The sequence below is a fragment of the Cinclus cinclus genome, chromosome 11 (genome assembly GCF_963662255.1).
Source record: "Cinclus cinclus chromosome 11, bCinCin1.1, whole genome shotgun sequence".
NCBI classification, from domain to species: Eukaryota; Metazoa; Chordata; class Aves; order Passeriformes; family Cinclidae; genus Cinclus; species Cinclus cinclus.
In genome coordinates, this window is record NC_085056.1 from 18,895,163 (window position 1) to 18,911,376 (window position 16,214).

General features: G+C 46.5%; 2 protein-coding genes across 2 annotated transcripts in view; one reads left to right on the plus strand and one right to left on the minus strand.

The window, feature by feature from the left end:
- On the minus strand, positions 1-7,694 carry LOC134048145 (collagen alpha-1(I) chain-like). The gene is made up of 5 exons (XM_062499743.1): positions 7,680-7,694; positions 7,231-7,355; positions 5,284-7,129; positions 3,048-3,131; positions 1-282 (listed from the first exon to the last, which is right to left on the minus strand). The coding sequence occupies exons 1-5, from the start codon at positions 7,692-7,694 to the stop codon at positions 1-3; spliced, it is 2,352 nt and encodes a 783-aa protein (XP_062355727.1).
- The window catches only part of GPI (glucose-6-phosphate isomerase), a 21,522-nt gene continuing 12,994 nt past the window's right edge, over positions 7,687-16,214 (plus strand). Inside the window, exons 1-4 of the mRNA XM_062499874.1 lie at positions 7,687-7,811; positions 12,018-12,108; positions 12,488-12,556; positions 15,291-15,410. Coding sequence (XP_062355858.1) covers positions 7,693-7,811; positions 12,018-12,108; positions 12,488-12,556; positions 15,291-15,410 — 399 coding nt within the window. The 5' untranslated portion in view covers positions 7,687-7,692. The remainder of the gene's footprint in view (positions 7,812-12,017; positions 12,109-12,487; positions 12,557-15,290; positions 15,411-16,214) is intronic.

Below are 16,214 nucleotides of genomic sequence, written 5' to 3' on the forward strand. Positions count from 1 at the left end.
TCACTCTACACCGCACCTCCACACTCCCGCACTCCGCGCCCCGCGCTCGACATCCCCGCACGCTACACTCCGCACCCTGCGCTCCCGCACTCGGCGCTCCCGAGCTCCCCCGGCTCCCTGGGAGCGATTCCCGTCGGCCGCTCCCGGGAGGCGGCGTTTTCCCGGCGGGAATTGCCCCGCGCTGCCGGGCACGGCTGGGCCGGACAGCGGGCCCGGGGCTCCAGCTCCGCTCGCACTGTTCACACCCTCCTCCACACCGGGAGCTGCTTCCCAGGGCAAAGTCTGCGGGCACCGGCAGGTATGTAACAGGAATATTTAAGAATCCCCCACCCCTCCGAGGGGGAAAAGAGAAAGTGTTATCTGCAGAACTTCTCTGCACGAGTTTTAGAACCTGTAAAACCTGAGATAGATAAAAAGCGTGTTAAAAACACATGTCTAGCCAAGACATGTTTACCTATCACGAATCTGATCGACAGCTGTACTTTTAAGTACGAAAGATGTGGAGCAAGACTTGGGATTGGGCGTGTGGAGTCCCAGTTCCAGTGACTCACCAGGAACCTGTCAGAGAACCGGGCCGAGGTTCACTTTCTCAGCACTGCCACACGGAACTGCTCTGCAGAAAGTGTCACGAGTGCCAAGCACCTGGACAGCGAATTCAAAGTCCTGGAGGTGCTGAACACTGTACAAGATCCACCAATATCTATTTTTCCTAAACCTGGGCATGACAAAATTTTCTTTTATCTAATGAATCAAAAGTCCTTATGAGGACCATATGAACCACACAGTTACTAGAACCAAACAATTATTTTATACAGAAATTAATTACAATGGACAAGCAACACAATACAGTCAGAATGAGCAGTGGGAGCCTTAACCAAAGTTAGCACCACCTGTGGTTGATCTCCTGACCACCAAGAAAGACTTTGAAAGTATTCTGAAAAGACAAGCCTGGGAACAAAAATGGCAACATGGATATAATGGAGACATTGATCTTACAGTACATGACATTTTCCACACACAAATCACCGCGTGGCCCAAAGGAAATGGGTAACTGTTATTCTCTGTTCTGTATAAGACCCATATGACTTTTCCCTTTGCAAGTTTCCTCCACTGTTTCATGCGCCAGGTACCCTTTTCTTTTACCCCTCACGTTGTCTAACTGATTTACCTAGCAAAGTTAAATTCAGAGCAATTTCCTCCTATCTGTGCTTAGCATAAAGTTTGCTCCCTCTGGACCACATCTGAAGAGGAGTTTGTATCTGAACATCACAGTCTCAAAAAAAATATTCCCTCTCTGTTGGAACCCTGAAGCCTGGGAGTTTCAAACTTACAAATTTGAGTGATAGAGTCACTGGTGTGTAGTTAAATAGAAGTGTGTGATTTCACATAGTGAAGGGTTTGGAATTTGGGGTTTTAGAATATAGTAATAGGTATGGGACAAGATGGAGTTCTTGGGAGTTGGCTCTTTCTTCCTTCTTGTTCCTTCTTCTTCATGATTTCAGGTAGTAGTTTTTAGATTGTATAGTAAGTACCACGGTGTGGGTCACAAGTGTTTGGTTATTGGGTCACAAGTATAAATAATATAGATGTTAGCTCTTAACTGGATAGTTAGCCTTTAAAAGACCTTGTAACTAACTACATACACCTCCATTTTCTCACTTTTGGCTTAATAGCTAGAAGTACTAAATAACTCACTGCACTTTAACTAAGATTTAATAAACAACCAAGTCCGAACAAGAAATCCGCCTCTTGAGCATTCAATCCTAACTCTGAGTAAAAGCAGAACAAAAAAGATAACCACTTTCACCTCTCCTTGCAAGACATCCCAACTTTGAAAATGCAGGACACTTACTTGATTAGAAATACTTTAAAATGTAGGTATAGAGCAGCAGCTCAAGTATTTGTGAGTCGGTGCAGTGACACAGCCCCCTGACCTGGGGTTGCTCTGTGCTTTTGCCCCACAGCTGCTCCAATCCCTCCCAAGTGCTCTCAGTGAGCCCTAGTCCACCCAACTCCCCACAGCCAGCTGCAGCCAGGTTTGTCCCAGAGCTCTGCAAATCTGGTCCTTTTTTGTCTTTGAAACCAGGGATTGGATTTGAATGTTTGATCCCTTTTTTATTGTCAGTCCTCAGGAGAATCCATTCTATTACTTTCTATGTATCCATGCAAGTATTTTGTTCCATTACTGGAAGAAGAAAGCAGAATTTGAGACCACAGTTTTGTTTGCTTTTGTATAATAAGTTAGTACAATGGACTTAAAAGGAAGTGGAATTATATATGAAAATTTTTTATCATGCCAGAAAATTTCAATTAGGGGAAATTAGCCACTTGGTTCTTTCTGATAAATTAATCACAGAGATTATCTATTAAACGTGCTACTTAACCTTTCTGGCATAAGTGCCTGAGGCAGTAGTATTTAGGCTATCCACATTAATTTGGAAATATTAATTTCTAGGCAGCTGTCTTCCAAAATGGAATTTTCACTTGTCTTTTTTATAAGTAGGTCATTGTGCAGCTGTTGTTAATAGAAGCTGTCATTTGTGGAATGGTAAATCCACCACTGTACCCTATCGGCACAAAATTGATCTCCATCAATTACAGAATATCCTTTACTGAAATGCCCTTTCTCAGCCCCAAAGGGTGTCACCCCTTGCTATGGAAGCCTTTGGCCTTTTCTGGAATGGGAATGTGTTTCAGTGGCTTGTCCTGCAGGAGCTGAAGCACCACAGTGTTCACACTCTGCCTTCCATGAGATAAGGGATTGCTTTATATTACCACTTCCATCTACATCAGAGCTGCCTTAAAATTAATCCTGAGGGAAATCGGTGTGACAGCTCTCAGCTGTCAAAGGAACAGCTGGCTCAACTGCTGAACACCCAGCCCAAACCTTCCCTGGACCTCCACAATGAATTAATTGGTGCTTTCACTGGGGACAAGGCCTTGCTGTCCCTGTGGTGCTCAGCTGCTGCACAGCTTACAGAGAGACAAGCAGTTCCTGGAACTGCTGCAAACCTTGTCCTGTGCTCTTTCAGAACTAGAATCAGGACCTTGGCCTGGTTATCTTCCTCATATGTTATAAAATTTGCATAGTCTGCTGCAGGAATAGTTTGAACTCTCAAACTCTCTGCATTCTAGGGGAAAAAGAGAAGAAATAAGAAAGTGCTGGAACCAAAGGAGGCAGTCTAAGGAAAGAAAATATGAATGAACAACAATTTATATAATTTAAGGTTATCGAAATGAGAAAGAATATCTCAAAATCTTAGAATAAAATGTTACAAAAGAAAGAGAATGGAATATACATTATCTGAGCAGCAGGCATATTAGTTATTGGTAACAAAATCAGTGTCCTAGAAGGTAAATTGGTAGCCAGGCTGGGATGTCACAGCTTGTCCCTACCGTGAACGAGAATCAATAGATTATCAATTACCTTACTGATTACCTGAACCTATAAATTCTTACACAGATACAATTAAGGATCAGATTGCTTGCAGACTTGAGATGTAATGTTAACAAAATCCTGTTTACTTTGGGATTGGGTTAGATAAACTTGAAGATCTTTGAGGTTTAAGATATGGAGAATTTTGAGATAATTCAAGTAGTGCAAGGACTATGATAAAAGAAGACAGGGAAGGGGAAACAAAATTGACACATGTGTCTCAGTCAAAAATGAATTAGTTAAAATTCAGACTTGGACTGACATACAGTTGAGCAGTTGTGCTGCACAAGGCCACAGGATTAATATTTTGTATGAAAAGGGAAAGAACTATTCCAATAACAACAATTCTTGTGGCCAGATAGTAAGAAGCTAATGTGGCTCTGTAGTTTAGAAAGAAAGTGGAAAAGCGGCCAGAAAAGAGAAGTATAGTAATGAATGAGGAACTAAGAATTGTTGAAAGACCTTTTAGCAGGTCTTGTAACCTGTCTGTGAAATCCTGAACATGAAGAGAGTTAACAGCCCAGACACCATCCAAATTTTACAGCGGAAGGCAGGATAGAAATGACCAGTTTTGAAATAATAAAGGTGGAAAAGCTGATGAAAAATTGAGACATCATCATCATTTTTAGAACAACAGGATAGCTGGGAGGACCCACAGAATTTACTATGTAAATGTGGCAGGCCTTTGGCTGATCAGTAGAAAGAGGAGAAAGTGCTCTGAGAATAATGCCTGCTGCTAATAAGAGCAGAGAAGATTGGGAAAATGTGTGTATAAGATTCCTGGATTTGATAGGGATGTGGAAAGAACACTTTACTGAGTTCTGCTTCCCCTGATTTGAGTAAAATCTGACAGGTGAGTCAGGAATGTTTCATGGCTGCATATCAAATACTGTCAGTAAGATTAACATTTTTTTAAAGGGTGTTTGTTCCCTCCCTGTGACTAATAGGAAATATTTATTAAGCCCAAGAACTTTGCACCGCAGGTTACAACTGGGTTGCAGTTCCTACTGAACAGGAGTCTGTGATTGATTATTCACGGTTTTATCCTAAAGGTTTTGGATAGGAAGGAAAATATGTAAAGGTGACAGGGCAGTGTGCATGATATGTCTTCTTAAAGACTTACTGGGGACTTGTGTTCTCCTCTATGGAATCAACTCCGAAGTTTAATTTTTGTCATTTTATTTTCCTGCCTTACATGAAGGCATGCAGGGAACCACATGCACTGAGAAATGGCCAGGTAGATTTGGGTGGCATGAAAGAAGCAGCTTTGTCTTGGCAAAGTTATCCAAACCTATGACTGGCAAGGCTGAGAACGGCCTCGAAAAATGTAAAAAAAAACCCTGAGAATATATCAAGTGATTAAGATTTATTTTGCTGAAGAAAAATGTTGTGGTCCATTAAACAGTTCTTTTAAGTCTGAAAAAGCAAACCTTAGAAACGAGACTGAGGTATAGAAGGACTTTTGTTAAGGATCAATCACAAATGATTTTTTGCTTTGCAGCAAGGACAAGAGGCTGAACCTTCAGATTAAGACTTTGGCTGTGATTTTAGTGCTCCGAGTCAAGTTCATGCTCTGTGACTCCGATTTGGACCCATGTCCATAAAAGGACTTAGGTAATTAAAACATTATTTCACTGGGATTTGCTCCCCTAAGCTGCAGAATGCAATCTCCGGAATTTGACAAACTCCTTTATACACCCCTGTTTAAACAACATCCTGCTTTATGCCCAGAACAGCTTTTGCCCCCAAGGATGGCACAGCTGCTGCTCTGCCTGCCCTGGCCTGCCCAGAGCTCAGCCAGGTGTGGTGGACAGGGCAGCAGGCAGGGATGAGGGCAACAGGGACACGGAGAGGGGGCTGGCACACAGGGACATGGGAAGGGATCGGGCACCCAGGGACACGGGAAGGGGCCTGGCACCCAGGGACATGGGAAGGGGCCTGGCACCCAGGGACACGGGAAGGGATCGGGCACCCAGGGACACGGGAAGGGGCCTGGCACCCAGGGACACGGACAGGGATCGGGCACCCAGGGACACGGGAAGGGGCCTGGCACCCAGGGACACGGACAGGGATCTGGCACCCAGGGACACGGGAAGGGGCCTGGCACCCAGGGACACAGACAGGGATCTGGCACCCAGGGACACGGGAAGGGATCGGGCACCCAGGGACACGGGAAGGGATCTGGCACCCAGGGACACGGACAAGGATCTGGCACCCAGGGACACGGGAAGGGGCCTGGCACTCAGGGACACGGACAGGGATCGGGCACCCAGGGACACAGACAGGGATCTGGCACCCAGGGACACGGGAAGGGATCGGGCACCCAGGGACACGGGAAGGGATCGGGCACCCAGGGACATGGACAGGGATCTGGCACCCAGGGACACGGACAGGGATCTGGCACTCAGGGACACGGACAGGGATCTGGCACCCAGGGACACGGGAAGGGATCTGGCACCCAGGGACACGGACAGGGATCTGGCACCCAGGGACACGGGAAGGGGCCTGGCACCCAGGGACACGGGAAGGGGCCGGGCACCCAGGGACACGGGAAGGGGCCTGGCACCCAGGGACACGGGAAGGGGCCGGGCACCCAGGGACACGGACAGGGATCTGGCACTCAGGGACACGGGAAGGGATCTGGCACCCAGGGACACGGGAAGGGATCTGGCACCCAGGGACACGGGAAGGGGCCGGGCACCCAGGGACACGGGAAGGGGCCTGGCACTCAGGGACACGGGAAGGGATCGGGCACCCAGGGACACGGGAAGGGATCTGGCACCCAGGGACACGGGACGGGGCCGGGCACCCAGGGACACGGGAAGGGATCGGGCACCCAGGGACACGGGAAGGGGCCTGGCACCCAGGGACACGGGAAGGGATCTGGCACTCAGGGACACGGGAAGGGATCTGGCACCCAGGGACACGGACAGGGATCTGGCACCCAGGGACACGGGAAGGGGCCTGGCACCCAGGGACACGGGAAGGGGCCGGGCACCCAGGGACACGGGAAGGGGCCTGGCACTCAGGGACACGGGAAGGGATCTGGCACCCAGGGACACGGACAGGGATCTGGCACCCAGGGACACGGGAAGGGGCCTGGCACCCAGGGACACGGGAAGGGATCGGGCACCCAGGGACACGGGAAGGGATCTGGCACCCAGGGACACGGGAAGGGGCCTGGCACCCAGGGACACGGGACGGGGCCGGGCACCCAGGGACACGGGAAGGGATCGGGCACCCAGGGACACGGACAGGGATCTGGCACCCAGGGACACGGGAAGGGGCCTGGCACCCAGGGACACGGGAAGGGGCCGGGCACCCAGGGACACGGGAAGGGGCCGGGCACCCAGGGACACGGGAAGGGGCCTGGCACCCAGGGACACGGGAAGGGATCGGGCACCCAGGGACACGGGAAGGGATCTGGCACCCAGGGACACGGGAAGGGGCCTGGCACCCAGGGACACGGGAAGGGATCGGGCACCCAGGGACACGGGAAGGGATCGGGCACCCAGGGACACGGGAAGGGGCCTGGCACCCAGGGACACGGGAAGGGGCCGGGCACCCAGGGACACGGGAAGGGGCCGGGCACCCAGGGACACGGGAAGGGATCGGGCACCCAGGGACACGGGAAGGGGCCTGGCACCCAGGGACACGGGAAGGGATCTGGCACTCAGGGACACAGACAGGGGGCTGGCACACAGGGACACGGACAGGGGGCCGGCACACAGGGACACGGACAGGGGGCTGGCACACAGGACGGCACCCCGGATTTCCCGCAGCCCTGTCCCCACCTGGTGCTGAGGCCGCCTCCCAGCCCCGGGGTAAAACCAGCCCGACAAGGGACGCCATTTTCCCCGTGCACCCGCACGAGCAGCGGCCGCACACAGCCGGGGGCGGGCAGTGGCCCCCGGGAGCGCTGTGCCGAGACGGGGACACCGCGATTCCCCCACACGGGAGGTACAACCGGGAGCGCTGCGCGTTCCTTGGGCCCCAGCTCCGGCCTCAGGCTCGGCTCCGGCTCCGGTGCCCGCCGCTACCGCCCCTGCTCAGGGACCTGCGGCCCCTCCTCCGCGTCTGGCGCGGCACGGAGGGAATCCCACGGCGGAGGGAGGGGAGGGGGCCGGGCAGGGCCGGGCTCTGCCGGGGCGGGGCGGCCGCAGGAGGCCGCGTAGCCGCTATAAAAGCGGAAGCGGCGGTGAGCGCTCCATTCGCTTTGCTCAGTTCATTCCGCTTTCCTTGCTAGTCCCGCGGACATGGCGCTGTCCGGCGACCCGCATTTCAAGAAGCTGGTGGAGTGGCACAAGGCCAACTCTTCCAAGCTCGTCCTGAGGCAGCTCTTCGAGGCGGACAAGGATCGCTTCCAGAAGTTTAGGTGAGACCGGAGGCCCCGCGGCCCCGGGGGCTGCCGCTCCCGGGCTGTTGCTGCGTACGAGGCCCGGGGCCGCGGCCGCGCTGGGCGGGAGGGGCGCGGTGCGGTGCGGTGCGGTATGGCCGGGCCCGGGCGGACGGGGCCGGCGTGGCCCCGCTCCGCTCGCTCCCCGCCCCGGGCGGCAGCGGGGCCGGCAGGGAGCGGGTGGTGCACGACCCGCGCTGCCGTGCCCGCCGCGGCGGGGCCGCGCCGGGCGGTGCGAGGCCGATGGCGGCCCGGGCACATGGGCCGGCAGCGCCGCTGGGGGCCCGGGCCGGGGGCGGGGGGAGCTCCTCGCAGCCCCCGAGGGGCGGCCGCGCCGCCTGCCCTTGACTCATCCTTGCAGCAGGGTACGTGCCGGGCAGCACAGCGCCTGCTGCGCTCGCACAGCCGCACTGTGGGGCGGCATTCGCAGCTTCTCGCACCCCGTGCTTAGTCATGATAAGCTCCGCGATAGAATCGCGAGGGGCCGCGCGTCTCTGGGAGCCCACTCCTCCCGTACGACCCTGCCCTGAGACGGGCAGCGGGGCTGGTGAGGAGGTTTTGCCCCCCCCCCCCCCCTCTCCTCACGCCATCGCTGCTGCAGAAAATGCCTTGCAGCGCATGGAGGAGGAAGTAACAAGTGGAAGCATCGTGATAGCGTTCAGCGCCTTCATCTTGTGAAGTGGGATGTGTATTTTTTGTAGGCTGGAGACCATGCTGAGAGGGCACGTGTACGGTTACCTGGTTGTACTATAGCAGTAGTTAGAAAAGTCTAATATTATGAGATGCATCCCAGATTTGAGTTTTAAAGTGAGCCTGAGTAATAGAGATAAACTGAGCCTCCGTTCTAGAGTGTTGTGATAAAACTTGTTGCGTGCAACAAGCTTTTCATTATCGTCCTGCCTAGAGGATTTTTTTCCCCTTTTTTGAGCTCATTAAAAAATTCTTACATTGTAATTTGAGATTGTATTTGAAGGCCTGCATATCAGTATATGAGAGATAAAATATCATTTGCCTCGATGGAGAAAGTATGCTAAATTTTTGGAGTACTGACTTCACTTGGCCCTTTTAACAGGACTTTTTATATTGTTCAGAAATTGATCTTATTCAATCTGCTACATTCTCAGTGACAGACTTAGTTCTCATTGCAACTTTTCCTTATCTCCAGAAGTTTTTTTTGGTGAAATGGTCTTTACTGAGGTTATTTATTTCAAGTAGGTCCCCTAATTCATGTCTTTTTGTGCTGCCCCATAAGTCAATAGTTGAAGTGTTTTAAGATTACTTAATTCATCTTAATCCTTTATTTATTTTAATTATTTCAGTCCTGTTTCCTGATAAGCAGTCTCTTTCTAGTCTAGGAAAACTTCCTCATAGCAAAGTACAATTACAGAGCTGACAGCTTCACTGGTACTCTTACCAGTGCTGGCCACTCTGAGCCAGATCAGCAGGAGAATCTGTTGGAAACCCAAGTAGTCCTTTGGCTGCATGGCTCTGTGCAGTTTGCAACTTCCCTCATAAATTAAAATTTATGAATATCTTTCAGTTCTGCTAGATGTTGTAAAATCATTGACTCCCTTCCTTTAGAAGGAATACAAGAATTGACTCGGGTGAAAGTGCTTCCTGATGCTGGTTCTGGAGGCATTTCAGACTGGTGTGAATAGTTTCTAATAGGTATATTTTATATCTGGGCACAAGTATCTATTTAATATTTTAAGAGCCTTACATTCACTCACTACGTCATATCAAGTGTATATGTGCAGAAGATCCTTTCTTGCTTTTGTCCTTTTTTTCCTAGTTCAGAATTTGCACATCCTGTTCTCCTGATAAGGAGTGTAGTCACACCTCTGAGATCTTTGCCTTCTTAACCACCCAAGGTGGTGTGGTAAGGTCGGGTAGGAACTGGAACTTTTATCAGCATGGGTTGTTCACTGGGAACTGCTGGTTTTGAAAGAGTTAGGACAGATATGATGCTGCCATCATAAAACTCAGCAGGTAAGACATACCTGGCTGTTGTCAAAGGTATGTACTCCTGATGCAGATAGCAAGTGCAAGAAGGCACTCCTGCTGACACTCCATTATCAAGGATAGGAGCCACCAGTGTAAATGGAAAATGTGATGGGAGATGAAATCATTGAGATGCTGCAGGTTAAGGGCTGCATCACTTAGAAGTGGCTGTGGCTTACGTGACAAGGCTCTTGTCCACCCTGAGCAGCACTGCCACGAGCTGCTGCATTGCAGAGTGGGCACTTGGGCAGAATACAGCTCAGCTGCAGGCTTTGGGGCTGCTCTTAAAGGGTGGATGGATCCCTTGTGAAAAGGGCTCAACACAGGATTACATTGTACACAGTGTGCTCCACCTTGTGTGTGGGAAGTTAAATCTGGTAACTATTACTTGATTTGGGTTTGCCTGAAAAGTCTTGGGTAGCACATTTCTGCAGTTTCATCAAATAAACAGTGGCTTGAATCCAGCCATAATTTCATGAGATATTTTGTCTTCTAGGTCTAGTGAGATTGATTTCATTAATATATGTGACATAATGAGTTGTAGGTGGAAGACATGTCAGGTAAACATGGAATCCTTTGCTTTGTGGACAGAACATGGGGAGAAGCTGTCCTCTGCAGTTTAATATAGAATGAGAATTTCAAGAGTTCTGCTTCTCTAAACTGGAAAAGTATTAGTATGCTAATGGTCTTCTTGTATCATTAGTGAAATGTGCTCAAATCTGAGATGTCTGTAAGTAAATTGCATCAAATATCAAAGACTTGTTCTTATTTTTTTCTGTGCTGTATCCAAGTTACAATTGTGGTAGGTCCAGTCTTTCCATTAACTAGCCATATCCCAGGGGTCCTAGTGCTGGATGGTCAGGGTTTCAGGAGCCTGCTGAAGGGAAGGGTGCTTAACAGCCCTGATACTGCTTTTCCTTGCTTGTCTGTGTTCTCATGTATTAAAGAAACATGGTCCTAAGACTGTGCTTGAAGCTGCCTTCCTTTCCTTATTCACCTCTTTACTTTAAGACCACAAAAATGATGTTACTGTTAATGAACAGTTAATGAAGTTAACAGTAAGTGAAACCACTGAAATGTTAAGGCCTTGCTGGTTTTTACTGTTATTGCAAGTTCAGCTCCATTCTTCCTTTGAAGAGTCTTGCCTGCTCTGTCATGTTGTGTATGAATAACAATTATGCTGTTGCGTGTCCCTGTGAAGTCTCTGGCATATGTAGTGGCTAAAATAAGAATATGTTTCTGTGTTCAGGTATTGAGAAAGAAAAAGCAGATGAGACAGTGAACAAGGCAGAAACACTGAGGATTTAGGTGGCTACTATTTCCTGTGAGGGTTGTGTGGAGCAACAGGGAGAGTAAAATGTGCTTTTATCCAAGCCTTACTTACAGAATTCAGCTCTTCAGTTAGAGAAATTGTATAAATTTGTTTGGAAGTTATTGCAGAGAAGAAATTGATAAAAAAACCAATATTGTAAAGGACTAGAGGAACTATAGAACCTATGACATAGGTACAAGGATAGTAATTACAAATGGGCTCACTTGGTTTCTGCTGGGCTACCATTTCTGTTTCCTCTGATGTGAACTTACAGGTGCCTGTGTTCTGAAGGATTAGGCTGTAGCTTGCAGATCACTTATTAAGTAATTTGGACACCTCCACTGACTTGATGAGGACTGCTAGAGTAAACCACGAACAAATGGGCTTTAATTCTGCGTATTGGTTGACAATGTTTCTGTTCATGATGTTGTATAGTTTTTTTTAATTAGACTTGTTCAAGACTCTGTATGAAAGAATGACAGGACCTATAGGAAGACAGTTTAATTTTTCAGCAGCAGAAGAATGTGACAAACGCTTTACTGGTAATACATAAGGAAAAAGCTAATTATTGTTAGAGAATGCTGGTGGCTCAATGGAAACAGTATGTGATTGTCCAACTATGTGTCAAATATACTTCATTGTATTTGGGTTTTCAAAAGCAGAAAGTGGACACTAATTCAGATTGTTGAAAAACATGGTTTTCAAAAAAAGTCATTTCATGAAACTTGTTGGGGAAATTGGTCACTCATATCTTCTTTACTAACTCAGTCTAATTAGGATTCCTGTTATTTTCTAATCTATAGTGAAGTTACCGTTGTCTTGATTAAAACCCCTCGGGAATGTGCAATTAAACAACCTGTTGATTTTAACAGCTTGACCTTGAATACTGACCATGGGGATATCTTACTGGATTACTCCAAGAACCTTGTTACAGAAGAAGTGATGAAAATGCTGATGGAACTGGTAACTATTGAAACTCTTGCATTAATAAACAAAAGTTTTTAGCTGCAACTCAATATTCTAGCACTGTTTATAGACATTAGCTAACATACAAGGTAAAAGGCATCTGTTTATAAGTCTTGGCAGGATGCAAGTTCTTGCATTGTCATCTAACCCCGAGTTACAAAGCTGTTTTTCAATGCACATCTGTGTTGAAAGACCTCCTTTTAAAAAGGAGAGACAATTTTTTCAACCTAGAATCTAGTTGATCTTTTAAATCTATCATAATTTGTTTCTCTGTCTTGTGTTCAGTGTTCATACTCTTAAATGTAGCTGGACCTTCATAATGCATGTCTTCTTGACTTCCACTATTTTAAGAGGAATCTATATTTACCTTTCTCAGGCAAAGTCGAGGGGTGTGGAAAGTGCCAGAGAGCGCATGTTTAGTGGAGAGAAGATCAACTTCACTGAGGTAAGGCTATTTCTGTCCATGGTTCTTTCTACTTTAGTTGTGCCTGTGTATTATTGGTGTTCATCTGTGTAAGCAGAGTCTTGAAAAAAACTTAGTTTAACTACCCCTTTGAAATCCTGAGTGGTTGTGATGTTTGCTGCACTACTTAGAGGACATTTTACAGCTCTTACTAATAAAACCTCCTTCAGTACATCTTATTTTAGATTTTGGTGGGTTTTTTTTCTTCTCTTCCCTCTTTTGTGGGGAGAAAGAAGAGTTAGACCTTGAAAAGGGCATGGAGCAGAGTATTGCATTCTAGGTATCCCTTACATGCTTTTGCCTGCCATTAGTGTTCATAAAGCTTAGTAAACTGCCTAGAGGGTGTGAGGGAGGATTGTGTAAGACCACCTGCTTTCAGCTGTGATGCTGCTTGTCTTTGGGTACATTTAACAGTTAAGACTATAAACAGTCTTGGGAAATCAGCTATGTATTTCAGTAGGAGGATGAATACCTTCTTTTTGTAAATCTGAAGGTTGTAGTTATGGTAAAATCTTTACTAAAACATATAGAAAGCCAACTGTACTTTTTCTGATATTAAAAATAGGATGAAAACTGGGAACTCAACAGTACAGTGAGTTTGATTAATCTGCATTGAAAATCAAGGCTACTTAGTATGTTTGAGGCAAATTCAGAGAAACCAGTATTTCCTTTGACTTGGCTATTGAATGATTTAGCTATTGCACAAGCTGTTTGCTTAAATTAACTCAGCTCTTGGACATCATATTGTTTGTGAATGATTCATGTTTGTAAGAAGACACACAGAAACATACGGTTTCACTAGAGGAATGGTTCCAGTTCCTTCTGTGTTAATGCCTTCAATTTGCAAATACAGCTACTGAAGAAAGCAGGGAAAGAGGGTGAGGAGTCTTAAATCTGTCTGGAGAGTTGTTTTGTCTGGTACTGCCTGTCACTGCCCATTTCTGACTACATATGATGGAGCTCTTCGCTATATGGTGAGAGCAGGTGTAGCAGTTGAAGTCTCAGAAGGGTGCAGCTTTCACAGAAAGCACCTAAACACAATATCAAATGCTAACATGTTCGGTTTCTGCTGCTAGCTCCCTCTTTTCCTACTGTCTTGACACCACTTCAGGTATCTTGTAAGTCTAGAAACACCTCTTATCAGGCTGTTTCTCAGTTACTTCTTTCCAATTCAGACGTTGATTTAGATGGAGTTTGCCTAATTTTTCTGTTTGTATAGAATATCAAATCAGGTTGATTTGGCTCTGGAGCAGTAGCATGTGAACAGTGTGAAATGGTGAGATGTTAAGCAGGATGCTCTCAAACAGCATGAGTAAACCTAAAGCAGTAAGACAAAGGGAGCTTCTTGATGGCAAGAACTGACTTGTCCACTGCTCTTGATCTACTTTAGAACATTCTTTGGATATTTGTCTGAAGTATTTTAGACTTGTCTGTATTTGGTGCTGCAGGCATTGGCTGCATATTGAGTGCTTATGTGGAAGTTCTTTATAATGCACCCATGTGTGTCACTGCCAGGTGTTTGTCCCAGACAAGGTAAAACTTGGTGCTTGATATGGTACAAAGAGCATTACAAGGTAACTCATCTGACCACTCATCATGGGACAGTCTTCATAGCCTGCATGGTGTTCAGAGAATACTTCTGCTGAACCATAGAGATCAGGTCAAGTAGGCCTGCTCTTGATTGGGCAAAGCATCCTTCTAGCTGACAGCAAACAGTACTTACCGAATACTATTCCATTGCTGAGTGCTGCAAAAAAAATTTCTCTGTTCACCCCAAATTTGAGTGGGTATACTTCAATTAGCAAGTAGAAGAGGGTTTTTGTATTCCAAGTCAGTAACCACAAGCTCCATGACTTTTGGATTAGAATTTGATATTTAAGTTATAACCTCACAGTTTATATTGTCTGTGTTGTCTTTGTCTCACAATGCCTCTCATTGTAGTAAGAAAGTGAGGTAGAGCAGACTAATTTAATTTAAATTTGTTTGTTAGTATTGACTAATTCCTTCATTCTGGATTACAACTGTTAAGCTCTTAAACAGCCGAACCACAGGCCAGGTTTCGGTGGTTTGGCTTATGTGTAACTGTGAAGAAGTCACTAAAAATTGTGCATGCTAAGAGATTTTTGTCTTGTAGCACAACCATACCTACATGTTTGGTGTGCAAGTGTTCAGGCAACATTTAATTGTGGGCTATGGATAGTGGGGTGTGGTTATTGTATCTTTTGTTGTCAAATGTTTAAATTATTTAATGGAGGAAGAAACAAAGGCTACTTAGGATAATTGAGAAAATGCCTGAGAAAATAACTTCAGCTGCTTGTTGTAATTGATTTTTTAGTATTGTCATCAATAAGAAATTATTTCATTTTTGTATACCTAAAGCATGCCAAAATAAAGATCACTGCATTGTGAATATTGCTGAATTCTGAATTTCAGTCTAAGTGCCTTTAAAGGGATTTTGAACCTTTTTTTCCCCCCGAGTCAACTACTACTTTGCATATTGTGCTGTTGTAAGCCCCCCTGCATTGAGTCTGAAGTGAGAGGGTGACTGAGGTAGCTGCCGCTGTGTGTGCACACTCTGAAAATACTGCTATACTAATCCCAGTTAATCTAAAGGATTTTTAAGTCTTGATGATTGTACTGCCTTCCGGTGAGGCATCTGAGGCCCTGGGGTGTAATTTGGAAAGAGCTTCATCTTGATATTTTGCCCTTGTTTCAGAATCGAGCTGTGCTTCACATTGCTCTGAGAAATCGCTCCAATGTGCCAATCCTTGTGGATGGGAAGGATGTTGTTCCAGAAGTAAACAAAGTGTTGGACAAAATGAAACACTTCTGTCAGGTATAGTACCTGAGCTTACTACCAGAGCTTATTTTTTATGCATTTGTTCTATACCCAGGCAGGTTCTCACATGTGGCTTGTGAAGTGTTGATTTTAGACTGGTTCACATGAACTATTGTGTTCTTCTTTGAGGTTTACAATTATTCTGGCTCAAGCATGGAGTTGGAGCTAACTTTACTGGTTCTCTTTCCCCCCCCCCCTGTTTCCAGTTGGGCTTTTCTTTAATGGGCTTTCTAGATTTTGCTCTTTCAGCAGTAATCTTGTGTGTACTTTGGAAGTCTTGTAAATCATTAAGTATCTTTCAAATATTGTTTTATTTCTTGCTAATTTTTCAACTAATTGGCTGCACCAGGTAGAAATTGCCTCTTAACACTTGCGTAAAATCAGGAGAGCAGTAGAAGTTCCCAGCTCAATTGCAGTTTGATTATGCTCTGTTTAAATAGTTTAAGGACCTTCTGGTTTTAGGTCAAATAACTTTGATTCTATTCTGTTTGCAGAATACCCACCTGGGTAGTTTTAATGCATTTTAGACAAGGCTGTGAGGACCTGAATGTGCTTTTTTTGCTGTTGTGAGGAGTCTTCCCCAGTGGTAGTGCCCTGTTTCACTGCCAACCCATACTTATAACCTATGCAGAATAAGCTTGCACTCTGTTCTTAATGATAAATGCCAAAACCACAATAACTGACACCAATTGGTGTGAATTTGGTACTTTCCTCATATGCTGTGAATTGAATGGCCATGGATATTCTGTGGTGTCTGCCTGTAGAGAACTTCTAGCTGATAAGGCTTTGGTAGTGCAAAAC

Coding starts and splice junctions, on each gene's coding strand:
- LOC134048145 (XM_062499743.1), bottom strand. Junction 7,130..7,230: donor GGAGGCGGCCTCAGCACCAG/GTGGGGACAGGG, acceptor CCTGTGTGCCAG/CCCCCTGTCTGTGTCCCTGA. Junction 3,132..5,283: donor TGTGTGCCAGCCCCCTCTCC/GTGTCCCTGTTG, acceptor TTTTTCCCCTAG/AATGCAGAGAGTTTGAGAGT.